This window comes from Stigmatopora argus, chromosome 4 (assembly GCF_051989625.1).
Source record: "Stigmatopora argus isolate UIUO_Sarg chromosome 4, RoL_Sarg_1.0, whole genome shotgun sequence".
Classification (NCBI taxonomy): Eukaryota; Metazoa; Chordata; class Actinopteri; order Syngnathiformes; family Syngnathidae; genus Stigmatopora; species Stigmatopora argus.
The window spans coordinates 12,683,055-12,708,249 of record NC_135390.1 but is presented as its reverse complement, the minus strand read 5'-3'; the positions used below and the strand labels follow the sequence as shown (position 1 = coordinate 12,708,249).

The 25,195-nt window shown below is 38.7% G+C and overlaps 7 protein-coding genes across 9 annotated transcripts; 4 read left to right on the top strand and 3 right to left on the bottom strand.

Annotated features, from left to right (window-relative positions):
• Positions 1-61: 61 nt before the first annotated feature.
• Positions 62-4,897, top strand: LOC144073380 (TBC1 domain family member 15). Its single transcript, XM_077599141.1, has 10 exons — positions 62-327; positions 1,783-1,968; positions 2,055-2,173; positions 2,307-2,410; positions 2,784-2,851; positions 2,931-3,077; positions 3,155-3,245; positions 3,752-3,900; positions 4,019-4,160; positions 4,243-4,897. The coding sequence occupies exons 1-10, from the start codon at positions 144-146 to the stop codon at positions 4,409-4,411; spliced, it is 1,359 nt and encodes a 452-aa protein (XP_077455267.1). The 5' UTR covers positions 62-143; the 3' UTR covers positions 4,412-4,897.
• A 303-nt stretch (positions 4,898-5,200) lies between these two features.
• Positions 5,201-8,984, top strand: LOC144073554 (heat shock cognate 71 kDa protein-like). Its single transcript, XM_077599490.1, has 9 exons — positions 5,201-5,378; positions 6,252-6,457; positions 6,549-6,754; positions 6,834-6,986; positions 7,111-7,666; positions 7,727-7,929; positions 8,005-8,203; positions 8,279-8,511; positions 8,584-8,984. Exons 2-9 carry the CDS (start codon positions 6,253-6,255, stop codon positions 8,761-8,763), a joined length of 1,935 nt encoding a protein of 644 aa, XP_077455616.1. The 5' UTR covers positions 5,201-5,378; position 6,252; the 3' UTR covers positions 8,764-8,984.
• An 814-nt stretch (positions 8,985-9,798) lies between these two features.
• Positions 9,799-11,721, top strand: LOC144072607 (chymotrypsin-like protease CTRL-1). The gene is made up of 7 exons (XM_077597732.1): positions 9,799-9,858; positions 9,999-10,102; positions 10,184-10,263; positions 10,873-10,954; positions 11,042-11,222; positions 11,315-11,445; positions 11,526-11,721. The coding sequence occupies exons 1-7, from the start codon at positions 9,813-9,815 to the stop codon at positions 11,685-11,687; spliced, it is 786 nt and encodes a 261-aa protein (XP_077453858.1). The 5' UTR covers positions 9,799-9,812; the 3' UTR covers positions 11,688-11,721.
• A 394-nt stretch (positions 11,722-12,115) lies between these two features.
• On the bottom strand, positions 12,116-14,980 carry lin37 (lin-37 DREAM MuvB core complex component). The gene is made up of 9 exons (XM_077597733.1): positions 14,642-14,980; positions 14,427-14,502; positions 14,299-14,349; positions 14,132-14,161; positions 13,971-14,056; positions 13,688-13,851; positions 13,472-13,603; positions 13,265-13,338; positions 12,116-13,191 (listed from the first exon to the last, which is right to left on the bottom strand). The coding sequence occupies exons 1-9, from the start codon at positions 14,673-14,675 to the stop codon at positions 13,104-13,106; spliced, it is 735 nt and encodes a 244-aa protein (XP_077453859.1). The 5' UTR covers positions 14,676-14,980; the 3' UTR covers positions 12,116-13,103.
• Positions 14,981-15,078: 98 nt separating this feature from the next.
• On the top strand, positions 15,079-21,323 carry proser3 (proline and serine rich 3). 3 transcript variants are annotated; one of them, XM_077597728.1, is made up of 13 exons: positions 15,079-15,161; positions 15,567-15,695; positions 15,798-15,964; positions 16,050-16,201; positions 16,294-16,391; positions 17,100-17,179; positions 17,269-17,402; positions 17,586-17,806; positions 18,060-18,802; positions 19,061-19,229; positions 19,775-19,931; positions 20,135-20,216; positions 20,369-21,323. In XM_077597728.1, exons 2-13 carry the CDS (start codon positions 15,633-15,635, stop codon positions 20,406-20,408), a joined length of 2,106 nt encoding a protein of 701 aa, XP_077453854.1. In that variant the 5' UTR covers positions 15,079-15,161; positions 15,567-15,632; the 3' UTR covers positions 20,409-21,323. The 3 variants fall into 3 exon arrangements, with proteins under 3 accessions (XP_077453854.1, XP_077453855.1, XP_077453856.1); XM_077597729.1 differs by lacking the exon at positions 15,079-15,161 and adding an exon at positions 15,195-15,371; XM_077597730.1 differs by lacking the exon at positions 15,079-15,161 and adding an exon at positions 15,195-15,475.
• On the bottom strand, positions 20,441-21,716 carry hspb6 (heat shock protein, alpha-crystallin-related, b6). Its single transcript, XM_077597734.1, has 4 exons — positions 21,557-21,716; positions 21,317-21,479; positions 20,896-21,018; positions 20,441-20,812 (listed from the first exon to the last, which is right to left on the bottom strand). Exons 1-4 carry the CDS (start codon positions 21,631-21,633, stop codon positions 20,648-20,650), a joined length of 528 nt encoding a protein of 175 aa, XP_077453860.1. The 5' UTR covers positions 21,634-21,716; the 3' UTR covers positions 20,441-20,647.
• Positions 21,717-23,020: 1,304 nt separating this feature from the next.
• On the bottom strand, positions 23,021-24,860 carry psenen (presenilin enhancer, gamma-secretase subunit). Its single transcript, XM_077597736.1, has 4 exons — positions 24,691-24,860; positions 24,418-24,499; positions 24,029-24,133; positions 23,021-23,642 (listed from the first exon to the last, which is right to left on the bottom strand). Exons 2-4 carry the CDS (start codon positions 24,476-24,478, stop codon positions 23,503-23,505), a joined length of 306 nt encoding a protein of 101 aa, XP_077453862.1. The 5' UTR covers positions 24,479-24,499; positions 24,691-24,860; the 3' UTR covers positions 23,021-23,502.
• Positions 24,861-25,195: the final 335 nt, after the last annotated feature.

The following is a 25,195-nucleotide window of genomic DNA, read 5'->3' as shown; positions in this document are numbered from 1 at the left end:
ACCAAAGTGCAATTTGAAAATGTGCATTCAGTAGGCGTGGGACTGAAGTTTTGCTCATGTCGTAGTTACATTCGGTCTTAAGGATGGATGAAAGGTTCGGATCTGGTCGGGAAAGTGGCTTGCAGTGTGCAAAAGACACTTAGATGGAGCATCTGACATCCGCGGTGGAGGAGAGCAGTCAAACCGGCCGTCAGGAGGAGGAACCGCGCAGGTTTGCCGGGGTCAACTCACCCGCACTGGCCTCCGCGCGACTCACCTTGCCCGGGGTCATGGACGCCGAAGGGAGGGTGGACGAGTCTCGATTGAGGATGCACATTTTCCAAAACGGTATTTAGCCATTCAAATTCTGTAATATTCTCACAGAAAAAATGCAAAAAATGCATTATCATGCTTAAAACACCGGAGTGGGTATAGGCAAAAATAAGTTTTTACTCATGTTATTTTTTGAATGCATAGAACAGGCAATTAAAAGTGAATAATAGCAAATGTTAATACGGTTTATTCCGTTAACAAACAGTTGGTTATGCTCACATAAACAGAGGTTGGTGTGTTTGTTCCTTCTGGAGGGAGTCAAGTGATGCTTTGACCACTGTTAAAAATGCACAAAATGCCCTCGAGTAAGTGTTCCAATGGAAGTAAAATGGCAGTCAAAGAGCAGGCAAGGCTTCTAAAAAAATCACATGAGCTGGAACAAAGATGTTCAGTGAAGTGTATGAAAGAAAGGAATGAGGCAGCAGTTGGATTTATAATCCAGTTGACTTTATGAAGTGAATATTTTCTAAGAAAGTCCTCCTTGAGGTATGACCCAAAATGTTTCAGGAGCATCATCAAGCAACAATGCAGTACATATATTTTACTTGATTTGGAGAAACATTCATTTTACACATGAATATAGGAACTTGAGGAAAGAGATTAAAGATGAATATAGGAACTTGAGGAAAGAGATTAAAGCTGAATCAGTGTAAAACATTGCACAACAGTGTTTGAAATCCTCTGGAAGCAGAGTAAAGGTCATTTGCCCACATGTTAAACTTCATCCGTTTTTTTCTTTGATGATGATTTATCAAGAAGAAAACTATTACAGATAAAGTTATTATATGCCGTACTTTCCAATGTATCAGTTTAATAAACTGGATTCAATGATATTACATTTGCAGAATTTGGAATTTGCACCAATATAGGCTTGATTCACTCAAAAGAAGCCAAGATTCAAACATAGAACTGTATACTATGCTTTGTGTTTTTATTGACTAGTGCACCTGTGTGTCAAAGTGGCGGCCCGGGGGCCAAATCTGGCCCGCCGCATCATTTTGTGTGGCCCGGGAAAGTAAATCATGAGTGCCAACTTTCTGTTTTAGGATCAAATTAAAATGAAGAGTATGGATGTATATTAAATTTCCTGATTTTCTGATAAATCAATAATTGTCATTTTTAAATCAATTTTTTCTGTGTTTTTAGTTCAAAAATCATTTTGTAAAATCTAAAAATATATAAAAAAGCTAAAATAAATATTGTTTTAGATCTATAAAAAAAACTGAATATACAGAGCTTTTAATCCAGTTCTTTTAATCCATTTATTTAAAAAAAATCAAAATATTATATCTAAAATGGTCCGGCCCAGGTGAAATCAAGTTGACGTTAAAGCAGGCTGCGAACCAACCCGAGTCTGACACTCCTGGACTAGTATATTCCTCTCAAACCCTACTGAATGTTTAAAATTGGAAAATCCCTGAATTTTTGCAACTTAGCCCAACATTGACATTTAGAACTGTTTGTGTTGAGGTGGCGTTTCCCCTCCCGAGCGCGGCCTGGCATGGCGCTTCCTGTTCGGGATGTACCCGTGCAGCTCAACTGCTTTAGAACGGCCTCTCCTGCAGGAGCAGCTGGCAGTGCGTTACCAGGTCATGAAGGCAAAGTGGCAGAACTTCCTCCCCTCGGCGGTTCGGATGCAACTTAACGGCACTGATTGTAAAATCCCAGAACGTTCTTGCTCTCTTTCACAATCGAGCAAGTCTTGATTATGATTATGACCATCTTTTCTGTCTTCTTGGCAGCAGAGCTGGTGGCTGCAGTTGGCTATTTTAACCAGAGGCAGGCATTAATGCAGCAACAGGCTCACAGTTTGAGAGTTGAGATCCGAGACAGGGTGACATTTTTGGAGCTGCAAGCACAGGTTTATTTAAAATAGCCTTTTTTGGCTTCCTCGTGCCAAAACGCGCCACGATTTTGCGTTCCGCTCAAATTTGTCTGATTTTCTTTGGTATTAAAAATGTGACTGCAGTAAAATGTTTTTCGCTTGTTTTCAGATATTGTTCGAACGTGTTACATTTGACGAGGAAGAGCTGCAGGAGGCCATCCGAATTATTAACAAAGATGTCCCAAGAACCAACAGAGACTTAAGCTACTACCAGTATGGTTGTCCAAAATATATTTTTTATTTTGGAAGTATATCCATCAATATGACATTAGGAATTCCAATACTAAGACATGCAATGCCATCAATCAAGGTTTGAAAGTGAATTTAAATCATGTTCAAATGGCAGAACTCTTTCAAATCTTGGCAAATTTGAATGGAAATTTCCTATTTGTATCTCCAGAGAGAAACAGTGTATTTTTGCATTTAAATATCACTACTGTTTAATCATGCAAATTAACATCTATTTTATGTCCACTATCACTAACTATGTTGTGCTTGTACTGTAGCTTCATAAAAAAATATGTTTTTAAAATAGCTGATTAAAATGCAGCGTTACAAGTTGAATTTTTTTGTCTTGTGTTTTCAGAGGTGAAGGTTTAGGAAATTTGTTGGTGTTACGAGACATCCTCATCACCTATGCTGCTTTCCATCCAGGTAAGTGAGAAAATAAGCTTATTTTGTGTTCTTTTGTACCAAAAAGAATCCAACAGGTTTTTTTTGTATTTTCACCCAGAGGTGAGTTACGCCCAAGGAATGAACGACCTATGCAGTCGATTCCTGGAGGTTATGGACTGTGAGGTTGACAGTTTTTGGAGTTTTTCATGCTACATGGAGAAATTCGCCAAAGATTTCAGAGAAGATGGTCTGCACAGAAAAATAGGTGGCGTTTAGTGTGTGAGTCAATGAGCAACAACAAAAAAAGAAGCCAGTTAAGTAGTTCTGTTGAATGTCTTTCAGAGCTGGAGGCAGATCTGCTAAAAGAACTGGACCCTCAACTTCACCTCCACTTGGTCACTGACAACATGGAGTGCTTCACATTTTGTCACAGGTAACACTAAAAAGCAGAATAGCATACATTTAGGAGGTCAGGTTGATGATCTGTGGGCAGGAACCCTAATGCTCAACCTTCGAAAAGAATCCGAGAGACCCTGGAAATGCTGATGGACGACGCCCCTTTGTTAATTTTCCTTTTAGAGATAGATTACGATTTAAAGATTGTGGTGCAGAACATTTCCCACAATCCTCCCCTTTAAAAATTCTAAAGTTTGAGGTTCAATCTGTTTTATTTTAATTCTAATTGAGTAACAAATCATACTTCTCACTTCCACAGGCTTTTTCAAACCACTTGTGGTACGTGAATTTGGGAGGCAATATTTTAGCCTATTCTCCAACTGGAGGAATGAAAGGACTGAAACCAAGATTTCCGACACTTTACAGTCTTTTTCGCTCTAAGATGTCTTAAATTTAATAATATCGGTACCGTTATTTTGGCAAACATTGTGACATATTCCGTTTTTTAACCAATGATTTCTCTGTTGGGTGCTATTACTTCAGATGGCTCCTCCTAGGCTTCCAGAGAGAATTTGAACACAGCGATGCGCTTCGCTTGTTTGAGATACTAAGCTGCGACCACCTGGAGCTCATTTCCCAGCAAGTGGACAGAGCCCGTTATCAGGAAAGACTGGCCCAAAAATATTGCACAGGTAAGCCCTTGAAGTAGGAGAAGAAATAGCTCTCTCTCCGTTGACAAAAAAAGACATTGTTAAGGTCAATATTAACCATATAAAATTCACATTTCACAAGTTTTTGCCTATTTTGTAGACACCGAGTGTGAGTCCGAGCTGCAGGCCGTCAACACAGACTTTACCTTCGAGCTGTTCATCTGTGCAGCCATCTTGTTGGACCACAAAGAGACTCTGCTGAAATGCCAAGATGATGTCCAGCTAATCCAGTTCACCAGCAGGTTTGTGATGATATTCTCTGTTTATCATTGAGGTTGCAGTTTGAATGGTGTGCAACTCAAAATATGTGTATCTTTTGTGTAGCCTGCAGGGAACACTTGACCTGAACAGCACACTGAAGAAAGCAGAGCGTCACTTCTTCAACTACTGCAAACGTTGTGCTTGGGACTCCATGAACTGCCATTGTAGAGCACACAAAAGCAAAGAAGAAGACTTTCTATATCAGCTTCGCAGTTTATTTGTTTTAAAATAAAACAGACATGTTATTCCATGTCACTATCCCAGAATAAGGAAGTAAATTACATTTAAAACTATCCTTTTTTATGGTATTATACTTCTGATGTCAATTGTAATGCATTTTTTTACATATTGTGGATAATGTAAACGTGGATAATCACCAATGGTGGGTCATTTTTTTCACAAAGAGTTTATGCAATATTTAGCTACTGGAAGGTGACAGATAACAGGTGGTGTTACTAACATGCTTCAGTTATATTTAAAAGGACTTATGTAACAGGTGTGGATAGCCACGTTTTAAACACGGACAGCAGGAAGGGGCAGTTAGGCTAGGAAAAGGTTTGACTGACAGAGCACACATGAACTCATTTATCATGTCGAAATCTCAGTTAAAATAATGTGTACATACTTGTGTTCAAATGTATATTTTTTGAGAAAAAAAATTAAATGCCTATATGATACAGTTGTAAAAGTCATAGTAAAAGTGGAAATAATTTTTGAATGATTTTTGTGTTCTTTTTGTAAAACAAACTGACATTTGTCAACTTTCTGAATTTGAGGAACAATTTTGGGGATCTTTTCTTTTCCAACATGGCTGTCTCTCATCATACAGAGCAATGTGGATGAGTTCAAACACATTTAGAATGAACTACCGACCATTGAGAAAGTCCTCCCAGAATAGAAGCTGAGCAAAAGAAGAGGCCATTACACCTCGTAATGTTTTTCTAAAGGTCAGTCGTACCAATAGTTGTGCCCATTTATTGGGAGGCCAACAAGCTTATTCAGACGGTTCTAGAACTTTCTATGGGGGATCACCTGACACCCAGGGCTCCCCCTGCATAGTCCTCTATATACACTGGGTGAGCATATGCTCTCGCCCTCTTAATCTGCCAGGCAGGACACGGAAAGGAGCGCTGGAGAGGAAGTAAGGGGTCGCTAGAACGAAATCATCTCAGTAGAGGTTGAACAGCTGACACAACAAGGTAACACCATTTCTAGCTGTGATGCACCCAGCCTGGCTTCTTAATGTGTCTCGCTTCATTGCTGCATTGAAAAGCTTAACTGTCTCCAATGGGAAACTATTAATAATCCTGCATGTTTTTTAACAGAAGGCTGAAATGTATTAAGAAAATAACTGACCGTTATTTCAGGATAATACAGCCCACTTTGCTTAAAAAAAGGTTAAAAATAGGCCTAAAAATATTGATAGTGCAGTTTCCAGTTAGATGACTGTAGCCAAACTGTGTCAGCAATTTCATTTCTGTATTATACAACAGAACAACAGGTGAAAATTCAATGTAATCATTGCTCAAAACAAACAGGTTCTGGGATCAAACTCAAAATGTAAGTATTTAGGATATAGTAGAGGAAAGTAAGGCCAGTTGAGAGACTTGTGCCAGTTTTTACTTAGTGTTTTAAAGCAAGATGCCAATAATGCCTCCGGTTGAAATAGCGCATTTCAGTTTTGTTTATAATGTGGTGCAGCCTTGGAGACAATAAAATTGCATCATAAAGCAACATTGTGTGAAATATAACTTTAGAAAAAAGGCGGCCTTGTGGCACAGCTCGTGTAGTTGGAGGTGAACCATCACATTATTGTTAATGTTCGTGTTAAGCATTTTCAGTACATCACCTCTTGTGATAACTGCATTATATTAGGTAAAGATGTCTATAAAAGTTTGTGTTTATTAAAAAAATGCACAAAATACATTGGGAAAAATTAAATGATGTGTGTGTGTGTCTGGCATTTCAGCGATGTCAAAAGTATTGAACATGAAATTGCGTAATTGTGGCCAAAGGATAACAATGATTATAATGAACAATACCTGTTTGCTTTCTCCTATTTCTTCATTCAGAATGTCAAAAGGACCAGCAGTAGGTATTGATCTTGGCACCACATATTCCTGTGTGGGCATCTTCCAGCATGGCAAAGTGGAGATCATTGCCAACGATCAGGGAAACAGGACCACGCCCAGCTATGTGGCCTTCACGGACACCGAACGACTGATTGGCGACGCCGCCAAGAACCAAGTGGCAATGAACCCATCTAATACAGTGTTTGGTAACTAGAGCAACCCCCCACCATGCACACACAACTTTTTAATTCACCTACTAAATCAATATGTTTGGTGTCCGGTTTGTTCTCTCTGCAGATGCTAAGCGTTTGATCGGCCGCAAATTTGACGACTCAGTGGTCCAAGCCGACATGAAATACTGGCCCTTCAGGGTTGTGAATGATGCAACTAAACCCAAAGTGGAGGTTGAGTATAAAGGTGAGACCAAGACCTTCTTCCCCGAGGAGATTTCCTCAATGGTCCTCACCAAGATGAAAGAGATCTCTGAGGCCTATCTTGGCAAGGTAAGAACATCTTTGGTTAAAACTATCCTTTCCATTGTAGGCCAATGTTGTTCTCACCAGATTTTTCTGGCGATTTCAGGCTGTAAACAACGCCGTCATCACCGTTCCCGCTTACTTCAACGACTCCCAGCGTCAAGCCACCAAAGATGCTGGAGCCATTTCAGGGCTTAATGTGCTGCGCATCATCAATGAACCAACAGCAGCAGCCATTGCCTACGGCTTGGACAAAAAGGTAACACCAGTCAATCTACACACTCATTTTTGATACACCTATCCTGTTTAGCTGTATCCCGAGTTTGTAAATAATTATAATGTGCAGCATGTATTGTATTCAACATATTTGTATTTTTCTCCAGGTTGGAAGTGAGCGCAACGTCCTTATCTTTGACCTTGGAGGTGGTACCTTTGACGTGTCCATTCTCACCATTGAGGACGGAATCTTTGAAGTCAAATCCACAGCAGGCGACACTCACTTGGGTGGGGAAGACTTTGACAACCGAATGGTGAATCACTTCATTGGCGAGTTCAAGCGCAAGTTCAAAAAAGAAATCAACAATAACAAACGTGCCGTGCGCCGTCTGCGCACCGCCTGCGAGCGTGCCAAGCGTACCCTCTCCAGCAGCACCCAGGCTAGCATTGAGATCGACTCACTTTACGAAGGAACCGATTTCTACACTTCCGTCACTCGAGCCCGTTTTGAGGAACTCAATGCCGACCTGTTCCGCGGAACCCTGGAGCCTGTCGAAAAGGCCCTCAGGGACGCAAAGATGGACAAATCCCAGATCCATGATATTGTCCTGGTTGGTGGGTCCACTCGTATACCCAAGATCCAAAAGCTTCTTCAGGACTTCTTCAATGGCCGCGACCTCAATAAGAGCATCAATCCGGATGAGGCGGTGGCCTACGGAGCAGGTGAATAACTTTACTGCGGTTCAAATTTTAAAAAAATGCTAAATGGAAAATGTTCTCCAGCTGTGCAGGCTGCCATCTTGGCTGGTGATAAGTCTGAGAACGTGCAAGATCTGCTCCTGCTGGATGTCACACCCCTGTCCCTGGGAATTGAGACCGCTGGAGGAGTAATGACTGTGCTTATCAAAAGGAACACCACCATACCCACAAAGCAAACTCAGACCTTTACTACTTACTCTGACAACCAACCTGGGGTGCTCATTCAGGTAGGGAGATCCCTATATTCAGGTATTAATTCCCTTTTCGGCTTATCGTCATTTGAAATCCACTTGTAATTTTAGGTTTTTGAAGGCGAGCGAGCCATGACAAAGGATAACAATATCCTCGGCAAGTTCGAGCTGACTGGTATTCCACCTGCTCCCAGGGGCGTCCCCCAGATTGAGGTGACTTTTGACATAGATGCCAATGGCATTCTCAATGTGTCTGCTGCTGACAAAAGCACCGGAAAAGAGAACAAGATCACCATCACTAATGACAAAGGTACCTAATTTTCTCTTTAGCCAGAGACCGATAACTATAGCAGGAGAAAAATAAAGAGTTTTCTTGTTGCCACAGGGCGGCTTAGCAAGGAGGACATTGAGCGAATGGTGCAAGAAGCTGAGCAGTTCAAGAGTGAAGATGATGCTCAGAGAGAAAAAGTTACTGCTAAAAATTCCCTTGAGTCTCTGGCATTCAACTTGAAGAACTCTGTAGAGGACGAGAAGTTAAAGGACAAGATCAGCGCTGAAGACAAAAAGGCCGCCATAGACAAATGTGATGAAGTCATTTCCTGGCTGGACAGGAACCAGGTAAAGCTCAATCAGCCAAATCACTGAAGCCCAAAGAGCTAATGAGTGGTCTGATTGTTTTTATTTTTCTAGACTGCAGAGAAAGAAGAGTATGAACACCAACAGAAGGAATTGGAGAAAATTTGCAACCCCATAATGTCCAAGCTTTACCAAGGAGGCATGCCGGGAGGAATGCCAGGTGGGATGCCCGGTGGGTTCCCCGGCGCATCTGAAGGAGGACAATCCGGCCCCACTATTGAGGAGGTTGATTAAAAATTCTACACTCGTAATGCTGTAATTTCACCACCTGACATTACTTACTAGCTTGTGATATTATTTTTAAATAAAATGTGTCACATGATCGGAAGAATGCTTTTCATTGGAAGAAGAAAAATATCAAATTCATATTTCCAATAAATTTCCAGATAGGTTCTCCACATTCTGATATACATTTCATGTAGTGAAACACTGAAATAAAGATTAAGATGAAAATATCTGTTCTCATGTTTTCTTTTCATTAAGTGGTAGAAAATGTTGTGTTGTAATTTTATTTAAAACAGTATATAGTAAACACATGAATGAAAGGTGGATCTTTATACTACAAGGAAATCCAATTCATCCTCCAGATGGGTTGATTCTCCTTGAGCAAACAATACACTCACCAGATCGTTTGGCAGACCTGAACAGGTGAATTCACACTACTACATATAGGAAATACCAATTATATGTGTATGCTAGATACTACAGATGTGCAATACTACACGTACATATGTTTGTATTGTGTGTACTGCAATTAGAATCCACATGATTATCTTATATCCACCTGATGTAGCCAATGGTTGTCTTTCTCTATGAGTGCCTTATGACTGACTGGTGACACTTTTAAGATACCAGATTAGTAAATATGTATCCTCTTCTTTGGTTGGAATGAAAACCTGCACCCACCATGGCCCTTGTGGGCCGGTTTGGACACCCATGAACTGAAATATACAGTAACGGCAATAAGTGGGGCCTTCAATTTTCATAGCCTGTGCAGTTCTGTGTACACATTAATAGATTTCAGCTGCCCAAACAGCTATCCTGAATATGGATGGATGGACAGAAAGATGGATATTCATGCCTTAATGGGAAAAAATTCCAAGTCTGAGCACTTGGCAATTTTGGAAAAATTCCAAATGCTTATCTACAGGTGTACCGTTCCCAGTCCTATCACTTCTGAACACATGGAGCTCATGGTCAGTCTGTTGCAGCCGTACACTTATAAAAGCAAGCGTCCCACAAGTCAGAAGCTCACGGACGTGACTCACAACCCAGGCATAGCCATGTTGTTGTTCATCACTTGTTTAGCGCTTGTTGCCTCCGCAATGGGTGAGTCACACGCACTCGTTCACCCATTACATGACACTTGGGTGAGGTTGTGAAACTGAATTTTGGTTGTTTATTCGAGATATTTCATGAAAAATGTGTATGCATATATGGTGTATGTTAAAATGGCATTTGGGTCTCAGGATGTGGACAGCCTTCAATCTCTCCACAAGTCAGCGGCTACAATAAAATTGTCAATGGTGAGAATGCTGTGCCCGGATCCTGGCCGTGGCAGGTCTCACTTCAGGTATGACATGAAACAGCCTTGCAATTCTGACTGATACACATCCAATTATTGCCAGTGAAATGTACACAACCTCTTTCTTAGGATGGCAGGGGCTTCCACTTTTGTGGCGGATCTCTGATTAATCAGTACTGGGTTGTCACTGCGGCTCACTGCCGTGTGTCGTAAGTGTATTTTTTCTTGATTCTATAAAAATATAGTGGTCAATTCCGTCTCGTGTTTTGTACTGTTAGCTTCATTTAAAATGAGCACTAATCTTATTGCACTATCTGGAATGCTTAAAGGGAGAGAAAAAAATACGCAATGACTTGTGGTCGAGTTTAGAATGCACTTTTCCTCTCTCCACCACTCAAAAAAATACAGTATCAATGTGCAAACTATAAGATGCAGAATTTTTGTCAACTTGTTAGGTGTTATCGGTAAGGAATTAGATTTATAACTGCCCCATAAGACCCCATATACCCACTTATAGTGTACCAACATCATTATTTGACAGTGACAAGCTCAATAGAAGAGCAAAGGTAAATTTATCCGAACACATTCATTTTTCAAATAGTGTATTAAATGTGTAATTAATATAATGTGCTGTGTAATATTTAATAAAACTGAAAGTAGCAACTAATTTTGCTTTAGTATTTCATCACTTCTCCTCATCTAAATTTAACTTCATTAAGACAGGGATCCGAAGTAATGTGCCAGTTTAATTTGCACACAGCTCCCACAAATTATGCTTATTTATATTCTCATCCTCTATTATTCTCTATTTTATGCAGTCCCAGAAGCCACCGTGTGATCCTGGGTGAGCATGATCGTCAGTCTAACAGCGAGCCAATTCAGGTCAAGACAATCTCTAGGGTAAGTTCCACAGGGATACAGTCTGTTAAGTATATAAATGTGTACATACAGCAAGAATAATATGTCGATTGCAATGTTCTCCTACAGGCCATAACGCATCCCTACTACAACACCCAGAACTTTAACAATGACATCACCCTTCTGAAGCTGTCCTCTCCAGCTCAAATAACCAGGACTGTGTCTCCTGTGTGCCTGGCTAGCTCCAGCACCAGCATCCCCTCCGGAACCAGATGTGTCACCACGGGATGGGGCAGGACCGGCCAAACCTGTTAGTCCAAAACCCAAATACGGTTATCATAGGGGCATTATGGAAAATGTTGAACTCCAAATGAAAAACATGTCTGTGCTTGGTGTTCACAGCAAGTCCCCGTTACCTGCAGCAGACCTCCTTGCCTTTGCTCAGCCCAGCTCAGTGCAAGCAGTACTGGGGTTACAACAAAATCACTGATGCTATGATCTGTGCCGGTGCTTCAGGAGTCTCCTCTTGCCAGGTTTAAAACAAAGTCAAAGTAATTCTTTCTTTTTGATACAGTACTGATCAGTGGCTCGCCATTTTTATGCCTTTTCTTAGGGTGATTCTGGTGGCCCTATGGTGTGCCAGAACGGTGGCGCTTGGAACCTTGTGGGTATCGTGTCCTGGGGCACCCCCAACTGCAATGTACGCACCCCTGCCGTGTATGCCCGTGTGTCGTACCTACGCAGCTGGGTTGACAGGACCATCGCCTCCAATTAAAACTGCAAATCGTTCTGGAAAATTGATTCCAGAATCTGTGACCATTATTTTCATGGTTATTATGGTTTCCAATAAACTAGCATCGTTGCATAAAAAATGAAAGTTCCACAAGTGTATTGATTTTCTGGCATCTGAATTCAATGAATATTTTTTTAATGGAATGTGTTTATTCATTGTTCGATGATTATTGTGAAAATCCTCATGTCTGATTTTTTTTTTTAACACAGAGACCTTAACATTTAGTGTAGAGTTTCTCTGGATTAAATATTATAAATACACAGCAATACACCTGGACAAATTGGCATTGTCCACAATTATTATATATATTTTGGTTGCATTACAGGAATTTGATTGTGGAAAAAAAACAATTAGGTCATTCTAAAAATGCTGAGACCATGCGCTGTATTATTAAAAAAAAGACAAATCAATGCCTTCAACAAAATGTTTTTATTTACACTTAAATATGACACGTGGTCTATATGTGACTGAGGGTTCTATTCTGTGGAATACCTTCGACTACAGACGTATTGGAACAGCGAGGTCTTTATTTTTGCTAGACATTTTTTATTTTTATAAAATATCAAACAAAACAGTAACATTTTTTGTTTTATTCTGAGGTATTAACATTTGGATTAGGCACTGCTAGTGAAGTAGTACATGTTGGTCTGACCCTTCATACAGACGGAGATGCTTTGATTCCCAGTCAGGGTCTTAATATACACCCACTGATGATTCCAAATCTAGATTTAATCTTAAAAACAACAACAAAAACAGGCGAGAATGAGAGACACCCAATGCTTGTCTTTTTTTAAGAGACAGAAACATATTAAGTAATAAATATAGTTAAGTAGTGCTATAACTGCAAAACTTTGTACATACTATCTATATGTACTGTATATGCTACGGCTTAACAGCATACATTTAGATATCACTTTGTACCTAGAAATATAATTTTATTTGCAAAAACTAGTGTGAATTTCAGAGACAGACACTCTCCAGGCTTTCCTTTTCAGTTACAGGTACTGTAGATTCAAAATTGTAAACAGACTTAAGATTCAGAGTTGTGATTCAAAAGCTCAAGTGATACAACATGGAAACATTACACCTGAGAATTATCGACTGATATTTTTTTTCTATCGTAATCCGAAACTGTCTATTTTTGTGGATCTATTCAAATAATTACATGCTTCCCTCAAGAAATGGCAGTTAGAATATTAGGCATTAATTGGGACTAAGTTGGACCATATATCATAAATCTAAGATGACAAATTGATTTGCCATTGCAATTACTCTTGTACAGTGCATCTTTTTATCAAACTCATATGTTTACAGATTAGACCCAAAAAATGAAAATAGGCCAAGCTGTTCCAACACTTTTAGAAAGATGAATGAGGAGAAAACTGGAAAAGCTGTCTATTAGTGATCATAAAAGTCCTTCATCTCCTTTAGGATCTTGATGCTCTCACTGTATCGCAGCTGGTTCTTGTTGGAACATTCCTTCCATCTGTGGGGGGGAACATCCTTTTAATATATAATATTTCATTAACTGATATAATTTAATACTGTGATTCACATACTTTTGTCTGATTTTTTTCCATCGCTCCATGTGGTCAGATATGAAGGAACCTGACACAGGTACAGACTCTGTTAACTGCGAAGAGAGAAAACAGTCCTATTAGTCCATAGGAAAAGAAAAATACAGTTTACCTCCTTATTTATCACGATCCAAATAAAAAAAACTTAAAAAAAGAATATTAACAGATAAACACGATTATGTGGAGAACCTGGGTGACTACTGGTTTTTCAGTTGGTGGGATCCTGAGGTTGACTGGTTCACCAGACGGGCTGATGGGAGACATAGTTGGGGGAGGTAGTTTGCTTACAATTTGCTCTTTGCCATTAATCATGTCTGTGACCTGCAAATAGAAGTTGAATCATAAGCTTTTTACGTCATTAACAGTAACTAAATGTATTTTTTAGTATAGGCGAGTGGGTCTTACCTCTTCTTCTAGCATGACTTGTGGCGATATTGGAGATATTTCTATGGGCTCTCGGACAGACGGATTATTTCTCATCCATGCACGACAAATAGGATACAGAGGGGTGCTGGGATTGAATTGAGCCAAATCCACACTTCGGTCAAACAACTTAATAATGTAAGCATCTGGGAAATGGACAGAAAAAGAACTTCTCAAGATAGATATAACAAAGATAATCTTCCAAGTAAAATGGAATTCCAAACAAGGGCAAAGTCGTCTTCTTTGGAAGGCAGAAATACTTTACTTTGTCTGTGGGTATTGCTCTCAGATATGCTTTCATCCATCTCTTTGCGCCTCTTCCGACGATGCTGTGTGAATCTCGCCGATGGCCTGGAAATTAAAAAGAGAATATAAGGAACACACAAGAATTTTGTATGTAGCTGGGAGGAAAAAGATATTTAGTACCGTTTTCCAGCAGACAATGGGGACAAATCCCTATAAATCAGGAAAAATAGGAGATAAAACGATGACAACTATATTTTGGTGAAAACAAATTAAAAATATGCAAATAACCAACTTCACCCACCCCTCTACACAAAATCAATACTCAAATAAATACAATTTGCACTTACTTGGTTATGGAGTCAGCTGACATTTTTCCAGTCTCACACTCATTTTGCTCCCTGTTCAAAATGCAATTGTATTAATTATAGAAAACAGATTACACATTAATCAATTTATATCCCAATCAGATCTTCACCTTTCGTTTTCACTTTTTTCCACCAGTCCTTTTAAAATAGAATCCAATCTGTTGCGTGCGTCTCCTGCTTCCACATCTACAGAGACAAATATTTCATAAATCTACATACAAATACATTATAATAAGATAACCAAAGACTAACTTAATCAGTAATTACTATATTTAGGTGAAGTTCAGGGTCATAAAGTGTAACAAAACATAATCCAACATTTTACCTGGCCTTTCGATTTTAATCTTGACGTGATGCATGACCTATCTATGGTAATATTTATCTTTAGATAAAAAATTGTTAATGTAGAACGCGTTTCAAAACGGGAACAGCTTATTTTTCCACACAGCTAGCGAGTATTAACATAAACTTGAATCGACAAACGTGGTTAGTTCCTCAACGAAGTGTCTGCGGACGGGAACAAGACGAAATCCTCACGCCGTTTCCAGTTGAGTGGCATTAATATTATTTTTCATCATATTAATATGTACTGTCTATAATGGAAGATAAAGACGAGCATTTTAGCTATAGCCTTCAAAAAGACTTTCCTCTTCCGCGCGCTGCCTTGTTCCCATTTGCCGATTGGTGTTTTACAATAAATAATCCTTATTCCTATTGGCCAAAACCACTGTCAATCATAAGAAAACTCACACGTATTGGATAATCGTCATGACGGAGTGAACGACCGGTAGTTTCTTTTCCCTTGTTGTCAAAAACAAAACAGCATTGCTATTGGAGTTCTGTGTGTAAGTTGAATTTGTTGGATATTATTGTTTTCCTAACGAATTAACCTATATTCTGTTGTTTACAACAAATTTAGTCACTGGCAAATGTGTTTAGTGTACTTTTTGAGTACGTATCCCTTTCGAATATTACTGAATATTTATTACCAAACCTGATAGACTTCTATCGACGAACTGATGTTATTTTAGAACACAATATTTCATCTAATCCAGGTAAATTCAATGAAACACGTGGTTTATGTCACAAATTAATTCGATTTTAACCTGGGGAATGAATGGTGGGGTTGGTACATTACTACTTAAAGGGCATCCTGGAAGTGAGAGGTTTTTGTCCAATGACTGACTCTAAACACCAAGTCCATCTGATGAATGATTGTTAGCTGACTTTCCCCTTTGTTAATTAAACAGATATAATTAAATGGCCGCGATCCTGTGGAGATCAGGCAGACTGCATCCGAGCCAGAAGCTTCTATAATGAGGAAGACATCTTTCAGCCAGGTTCGCACCAAGGTTTTGCCGAACAAAAGGAACAAGCAGGTACAGCTGAGTTATGACCTAACAAAATAAAGCCCACTGTAATTTATGGTAAACCAAATGACTGCAGTATTCTTACAGCATATCTTAATTTGTTCTTTGTAGAGTTTGATTCCTGTACGGTCACATCAACAAGACCTTCCACAAGTGCATACATCTGACAACCATAGAGCTCCGTTCTTTACTAATTCTGGGCCTTCTACTGACCATGTTTATCCTCCGACTACCGTTTCCTCTCAGCCGGGAATGAACCAGGATTCAGCATTGACAAAGTAAGACAAAACCCAAACTTGAAATAATAATCCTAAACAAAATTGTGTCACTTTATTATGTAAAACTGCACATTTACGCTCACAGATACATTGATCGATTTCGCTATGGACAACCGCTGAGTCGAGAGGATCGCCAGCAGCTTTCCTCTGAATTTGAAGAGGAGAGGATTCCTTTGTGGTGGATGTCTTCCTCATCTTTTCCTCCTAGTTCAACACCAACAAAATCGCCACACAAAGGTATATTTCAACATTTTGCTCAACTGCTCATGTACATCCAGTGTCAAAATATCTCTGAAATATGTTTGTATTATTATTGTCTGATCTGAAAGATAACCACAACCAAGCAATCTCCAGTCCAGCAAGATGCCAATTTGAAGATGACTTTAATTCTTCACCACGCAATAAAGAATATGACATGAATGCATATGTAAGTTCACGGAGGATCAACAACAGTTTAGCTTTTCTTTTCACAAATTTTGATCCTAATTTTAGTGGTTGGTTTTCTATCTACAATAAAATTAGAGTAGAATTAAAAATCTCACTTATACTTTTACATTTCAGAACTATACTTACATGAACAATATTTGCTCGAAGAGTTGTTGATGACATAGACGGAACATTGTTTTGTTTTCCGCCTACAACATGTGTCAAAGTGGCAGCCTGGGGGCCAACTCTGGCCCGCCGCATCATTTTGTGTGGCCCGGGAAAGTAAACCATGAGTGCCGACTTTCTGTTTTAGGATCAAATTAAAATGAAGAGTATAGATGTATATTAAATTTCCTGATTTTCCCCCTTTTAAATCAATAATTGTAATTTTTTAATCCATTTTTTCTGTGTTTTTAGTTCAAAAATCATTTTGTAAAATCTAAAAATATATTTTAAAAAAGCTAAAATAAACATTGTTTTAGATCTATAAAAAACTGAATATTCAGGGATTTTAATCCAGTTCTTTTAATCAATTTATTAAAAAAAATCTAAATATTATATCTAAAATGGTCCGGCCCACATGAAATCGAGTTGACGTTAACGCGGCCCGTGAACCAACCCGAGTCTGACACCCCTGGCCTACAATTATGACTTTTGCTTAAAATGTCATAATTTCTCACTTTGTATTTAAATGTCTTTTTAAATGTAGATTCCTTCAGACACATCTCAATGTGAGTTTGAGGAAACAGAGATAATTCACCTTCAAGAAAGGGCCAGCAAGCTGTTGCAGTAAGGGTTTTTAATTAGCTAATGCCAAACAGCAGTATTTCATCAATTAATTTTTCAACATGGATTGCAACTTGTGCCTTTTCTAACAGAGAAACTATTCTCAGCAATGGATCACTTCCTGTTCGTTCAGACAGACAGGGAAGCTCAAATTGGTGTTCTCCGGTCAATATAAATGAAAGAGTGCAAGGACGTCTGATAAACACGTCAATAAAATCTACAGCAGGTAAGACATTAGTTGTATAACTAGTTTTGTCACATTCTGTTTATTCAGCGTGTTTGTATAGGATAAACATGTGTAATCTACGTCTGTGGAGTCCTTTGGGATTTATTGCCGATTTAGAGATTTGTAAATAAACTTGACATTGTTAATTGTTCTCATCTGCCGTGTGTTTTGTGACCGTTGCAGGAAATACCAAATTGGACTCTGCTCCAACAGTGCCCCTCCAAAGATACACTGTCCCTTCTGTATTGACACCTCCTTCACACCCGGAACAGGACATCCTTAGCCAGTGGCGTTTAAGAAGAAAAATGGAGCAAGCACAGCAAGACTCCAGACTTTTTACCTCTACCTTCAGCAATCCGGGCCCCAGTCTAATCACGTCATCAATATATGGACAGCCTTACATGGTAGGAATCGTAGTGGAATGTAACGTTGTCTCAATCCAATTACATTATTGAAAATCAATTTCACACGATCGGTATTTGAACCCTCCATCGTTTTTATTTCTTTTCTTTTACTGGAATACATTTCTCACTATTCTAACTATTATAACAAGTACTGCCAGTCAATTGCCTGAATAAATGGTAAGGTTGATACTGTGCATTGTTGAATTTTAATGTATTTTAAAAGTCACTCTCTTTTTGTTTGTATCACCCATAGCAACAGCCATGTATTCCATACCCTGAACCTTTAGAAGGAGCTTTTGCTGAGCCCAAACTAGTCCAAGGACTTCAAAGATCAACTTCTGTCCCCAAAGCCATTGCTGTCTCTGAAACATTGGTCTCCCAGCCACATTCCCTTGCCCATGTTCCTGCACATATGCATCTGCTTTGTGATATTCTTCCTTGTCCCACACCGTCATCACATGCTGGCATGTTCCAAAGAAATCCACAACACCTGGAAGAGATTTGTACTAAAGGAAACAACAGCTCTAGAAACGTAAAGTACATCGATGAGCCTCCTCACAGATGCATTCCATCATCCCCTCCTGCTCCTTCTCAATATACAGATGTACCTTGTCCTGTCAGACCGTCAGACAGAGGTCATCCTTGTCGACTTAGAGAAGTCGGCAGTCCATCAAGACTTTTAGAAAGAGGCATTTCTTCGAGACATAGAGAAGGTGGCAGTGCCTCAAGAGCTTTAGAAGGAGGCAGTCCATCAAGAGCTTTTGTAGGAGGCAGTCCTTCCCGACTTACAAAAATCGACCATTCGTCAAATTCCATTGAAGAACCAAATCTTTCAAGACGCACAGAAGAACAAAGTCAGATTAGACCAACAGCAGGATTTCATCACGAGAATCCAAGAATGGCAAATGAGATGGCTGAAAAAGAAAAAACACCAAATAATCATGTGAGAGAAAGTAAGACAGCAAGGATTATTAGAAAAAAGAAGAAATCGACAAGGTACGCAAGGACACATGCAACACCTGCAATGCGCTGATTCAAGTAGAGTACAAAAATTGTTATCGATCTCTAACTTAAACCATTACATGATGTACTGTAATGAAGTAGTATGTAGTAGTAGTCCAACTTTCAGCCCATTATACAAGTAAAGGGCTTTACAAGATGATTTCAAGTAAATTTGTGTATAAAATATTATTTCCCTACCCCATTTTTTAGGAGTTGTTCTCAGAAATTACAGTAATGTGAAATTTCCTGCAGGTCTACCAAATGCACTGAAGATTCCGATGGCCCTAACGCCACAAGTTCTGCACATCAGAAACTTCTCAAAAAGACCAAGAATCGAGAAGATCAGCGAAAGGCAGAAAGACACAAAGATACAGGCAATCATGCACCACTATCATCTGCAATCCAATGTGCTCTGGGGCAGGTCCGTCTGTTCACAACTTTATTAAGTGTACCAAAGCATACCATGCATTCAAGTCATTCTCCACCGAAATTGAATACCAAATTGAAAAACTTGTACCGCTGAAAACAATCATTAGTGATAACTATAAATTATAGTACCTCATAAAACAGTACAGTAACAAAACTCCTGGTCCTAGCATATAATGCTTTTATATAGTATCTCTATACATATTTTGTTCATAGTAAATGAAACCTTTAGGAAATGCCTTCGGATTGTCATTTGTCGAAAAAGACGTCCTTCAGTCGGCGTCTTACTGTACGAATGCATTCTTAAAATCTGCTGTTGAGGTTCCTCATTTTCCACTACATCTCAGCTAGGATACTTTGAATTTCATCCTAAATTCACAATGGTTACTAAACTGGTAGCATGTGAACTTGCTCAAGGTCGCTGTCTTGCAGTGCTGTCCCTTGCTCATGTCTGCCAATACACACTTTAAAAAATCATGTTTTTTTTGGGCCACCAGATAGATAGAAATGGATAAACCATGTTTGAATTGAATTTGGCAGGTTGTTTCAGAGGTCCTGTTCACCCCAGTGGATTCTTCTCCACAAGATGCAGTTGTCCCATCACTCCATACTCTTCCACAACCAAAACCTTTACGTCCTTCTTGCACCACCCACACCTCACTGGAAGTCATGTCCCAGCTGCTGCGAAAGGCTGAAGGTGAGCTTCAGGGGTGAGAAAGCACTCGACCCTGCTCCAAATTTTCTTTTTGACTACTATATTCTGTTGTGCAGTATGTAAAGCTGCTTCTCTTCTGTATTGCTAAACCAAAGACAGAGCCCGAACAACTAACTCGTGTTTGTTATGAGTGAGATGAATTTAGAGTAACATTTTTCTTGTTGAATTTCCCCTTTTTTTTTTAGATTCCGACGAGAAAGAATTCGAAGATGACCCGTTGCTAAAAGTTCTTCGAAAACAAAGAAAAAGCGTTCAAGAGCAAATCAGGTAAAATTGTCAGTCACATCTATAAATAGTCATTAATTCATGTATACTGTACTCCATGTACATTTTTTTTTATTTTCAGAAGTTTTAATAGCCTGGTTTGATAATTTCTTAGTCATTTCTCACCTTTTTCTTCTTCTTTTCATTCTTTCTAGTGAAGTGAATTTCATGTTGCACAATATCTTGGATCAATAAGAAGATACTCCCACCTCATGACATTTTTAAAATTTAGATTTTGTATGTAATTTATTGACACTTATGAAGGAAATACAATAAAAAGTTCATAATCACAACATTGCTTAAAATCAAAATGGCCTTTAAATGGGGATGTTAATATTTACAAATTAAAACATGATGGAGGATTGACACGTAATAATACCATTATTTACAAATCCCAAAAACCATGCCATATTAGAACATAACAAAAAAAGATTTCATGAGAATGGCCGCGATGGGGCCATCTCTGTTTGCAGTATGGGTGCAGTTATGATTAGCACACCATCTGGAGAAACTGCTGATTCTAAAGCCAGGGTGTCCACTCCCTTTGGAATTCGATAGCGACGGTTAAATTGCCGTGTTGTCATCCCCGGACTATCTTTCTAAAATAAGGAATGATATGTTTAGTCACACATTCCTTTGTTCAATGCTCCAAATGCTAGAGTACATCACACACAACACCAACCTTTCTTTCTTCATGCCTTCCTTGTACCTCGACAAAATCTCCAATTACTTTCACCAGCAGATCCTTTGGGTTAAAATGTTTGACATCCACTTGAACTGTAAATCCACTATCGTCACAAGTTGCCTGTTAACAAATGGCAAATTGTAGTATTTGATCATTCCTGTCAGGATAACATTATTTGCGATCACAATGTAAAAGTACGTACATGAAAAATTCTTCAGGATATGAATACATCAGCATTTACGTTCAAACATTGAAATATTTCTTATTTATAAACTATTGTACTTAAGACAGGTTCACTCTCCACATTAAAGGTTTCAGCCTGTATTTAATGATCGTCTTTAAAGCCTGCACATAATTAGTTGGATCATTTATCTTGTACAACCATGTTAATCCCAATTAAGTAAATAAACAGATTCACCTCTGCAGCGCTAGTACTATCAATCTCTGGAATTAGAAGTTCGGGTGTCCAGTTATATTGCCCATAAGTCCCATTGAGACGGGGAAAAAGTGGAGGTAAAACCTTCTCCCATTGGATGCCATCAACGGGTATTGTGGGTGGTAAGATGAAATCCATATCAAATCTGAGAAGAAAAGTACATGGAAAACAACTCAGTAAGCAGCCGTGTGAGAAAAAAATCATTTGATGGCCCTAACCTACCTTCCTCTAAAAACTGTGGGGATACCAAGTGTTCCTCGTGGCTGTGAGTCGCTTTGTGATTCTGGGCTGCTGAGCATAGCCGGGTTATATAGTGGAGTTGCATAATGAGTTGGGAATTCATAGGGACACCTTGCTTCTGTTATGTTCCGTGCATGCGTACCCTTGGGATTCTGTTCGTGCAGCAGGACACTGTTTTGGGACTGTGGCAGCTGTCACCGCGTTATTAGGGAATGAATGGGCTCATTGTGTATCTAGATTGTATCCAACTATTTGTCCAGGAGGGGTTAATTGCACTGTTGTCATGAACTAATTGCTGAGGTTCAGTCATCAGACCAATCGTGTACTAAATGTTGCTTTACAAAATGGACATATCTAAAAATAAGTTCAAAAGATGTGGTGGTGATTGACTGTGTCTGACAAATAAGCCACAGAGAAAGGAGAGAGAAAGAGAGAGAGAGACAGTGACAGACGGTATTGATGCTTCAAACACATGCCACTGCACATGGGCTCCAGTAAGTTTCCCCCTTTATGTCCTCAATTAAGACAAAACATTCCTCTATAATTAGGAAAATCCCACCTTGTTTTCATAACACAAACTTGGCTTAGGAAGTATAAATGTACTTATGTGGTTGACATTTTGTATCAGTCATCATTTGTAACGGATGTCCCATGTTGATGGATAGTGAATACGTGCAGTTTCTGTGTATTTTAACTAAATTCCTTCAAATGTGCTCATTTGAGTAAGTATCAAGCAGCTGATGTAGTTAGTTACAGAAGACAAATCATATTGAAAACACATCAACAGCAAAAGGCATTCAATCTATTGTGAATTGTCACAATAGATTGGATGTCTATTGCTGTCTGGCCCTATTAGCCAAAGATTTAACCCTTGTATAATCAAAATTAATGTCAAATCTCTCTAGGTGACGGCAGTGATTGATTCAGCAATTGTTCCCGCAGGGACATTTTGTTTTGAAATATGTATATTTGACTAGTGAATGGATTTGTATCCCTCTCTAAGCACATCAGGTACATTGTATTTCTAAAATAGGACCTGACTTTTCATTATCAAGTACGTCACTGTCCTTGAAAGTACAGAACGTTCTAAATCATCTAGTCACATTGGAATGACAGTACTATGACCATGTTCTGTGTGTAAGTGATGTGGAACCTGGCACCTAAATTTTCACTCCACTGTCTAAATACGGCACAGACTATGTTATGACTCGAAAGGATGACAGGAACGTGTGGGGGCTTTTTAGGGGGATTAAGATATAGGATTTCACAACAGGCGCCAAAAATTGTCCAGACTTTCGGGGACCTCTACTGCATACAACATTTTGTGTCCACAACATACGTCACTGATGAGTCAAAAGAACATGCTGGTGTTCTTACAATGTCACACTGCACTGATTTATGTTGACATCACAGTCGCTGTTTCATTCAGGAAGGTAAAACACTAGATTGGTTGGAAATTTTTATTTGTCATTTAAAGACAGGTAAAATATTCCTCAGCCACACATGGTTTCATGATTTACATCAAGTCAGACCTAGCACAATTTAAACCAGATTGTATAAATCTTAAAATTCATTGGTGCCCTGATGTGAGTTAAATTTTGTCTAAAGAAATAAAAATAGTAACCTATGATGTTGTACTCCTAAAAAAAAACACAATGATAATGAAAAAAAAAAAAAATCACACTTGACATATTGTGTGCTGGCCACCTTGGCCACACGAGGGCAGTAAAGCCCTCAGTTGATTTTTAGCTCGCATCCAAAGCAAAATATCATTGAAAAAAATCTTATCTTAGTTCATACAGCAAATAATTCCTTTACTCACGACACTCGTATCTCAAAGCACCACTAGACAAACAGAATTTAGTCCAATACATTTAGCCCAGCTACCAAACTACGAATTGAATGCAAAATAATAATAATAAAAAAGTTTAAGGAATGCCCAATGGAATTGTGAATGAGAGGTAGTCTCCAACCTCCCCCCACTGGGATCTGTAGTGCTGGTAAATAGTGATCCAGGTGGTGAGTACAGCGATCCATAACAGCAACCCCACTGCTGAGCGCTTCACATCTGCATGAACATTGAAAAGAAAAGAACAAAAAACAAAATTAACACAGTTTAAACATTTGTCATACCTTTAAGGTTGGACCAGTGGCTATTTAATTGATCTTTTATGTGCATTTTGATATTGGTTTATAATAATACCAATCAATTCACAGCTATAAAGGGGCTATAGGAGGAATGTGATTGTTTACATTTCTCGTGTAGCACCATTAGGGTGTTTTGTATGTAGTCCAAATGGTTTGAACATTTAATTTAGCAAAGCAGATAAACCAGATATTTTTTGACTCAATAGTTTCTGACAAAGATGAATTGTCAAATTTTTTGGGATGATCAGTAGGTTCTGTGTGAATAAATAAAATATTAGGAGAAAGGTTACCATTGGGAGTACTCACATGATTTTATCTGTAGTTGTTCCGTGTAGGTTGGTTTTATAAAAGCTTCTCGGAAAAACCAAACGACATTGACAAGCCACAGGAATGGCAGAAATGCAAATCCCCCTAAGGGAAGAACAGTACAAATATGTTGAGAAATTTAAACAAAAAACATTGCAATCCCTCTCATCGCCTTCAAATTAACTCATTTCCTCTGTCAGAATAATAAAAAAATAATGCAAAGGTGCGATGCAAGGCAGATTAAATTTTAGTAACAGTAAAAAATGGTACTTCTGAATAAGAAAGCCCCCTTAAACGAATGTTGATTAATTGGAAGATTTGCATTTAGTTTTCTCAAATCTGCAACGCCTGCCCTGAGAGGTTTAATACACTACATATTTTCTACTCACCTAAATAATATTTTCTGCACAGCCCAAGTTTCTCCTCATTTGGTAATCTTTCCAGGTTCATCGTAGCTGTGTGGGATCGTCCCTGAAACGTGTGGAAAATATTTAAACACAATTTGACAATATTTTCACGGTGAATGAGACTGTGACGGTGTTACTCCAAATGGATTACTTTGTAATGTATATTGAGAGGCGAATTCAATGTAGCTACAGCTGGCTAGCATTCACCAACTTTGATTACCGTTAAATCACAATGACAATATAGCAGAAATTCACCTTATAAGATTTCCTACGTAGTTTTTGTATTCCTCAGTAAATTACAACGGACCTGCCGTTTTTAAAAACAAATTCAGGCGGACGGCAAAAAAATACTCTGGAATAAAAAAAAAACCTAATAACAGGCTCTTCCGTGAGGCTTTTTCTTCCTCTTGTGATTTTTCTTTGCTTTCTTCTTCTTTTATTTTCCTTGCGTATGTCCTCCAATCTAAAGCGCAATATCGCCACCCTGTAGTATCCCAGCGTATTACAGAGCATTTTCATAATGAGAGGATAAATAAATATGTAATGACAGCCAAGACTAGAAAAGGAGAACAGTTGACATTCTTTATTTTTAAATAGTGTTGAATTATTATTATTATTATTATTATTATTATTATTATTATTGTTTTTGTTGTTGTTATAATATATTTTGTGATTTTATTGACTTTATATTTTTCCCAAATGGCTCATCTCATCTCATTTTCTGAACTGCTTTGTCCTCACCAGGGTTGCGGGGGGTGCT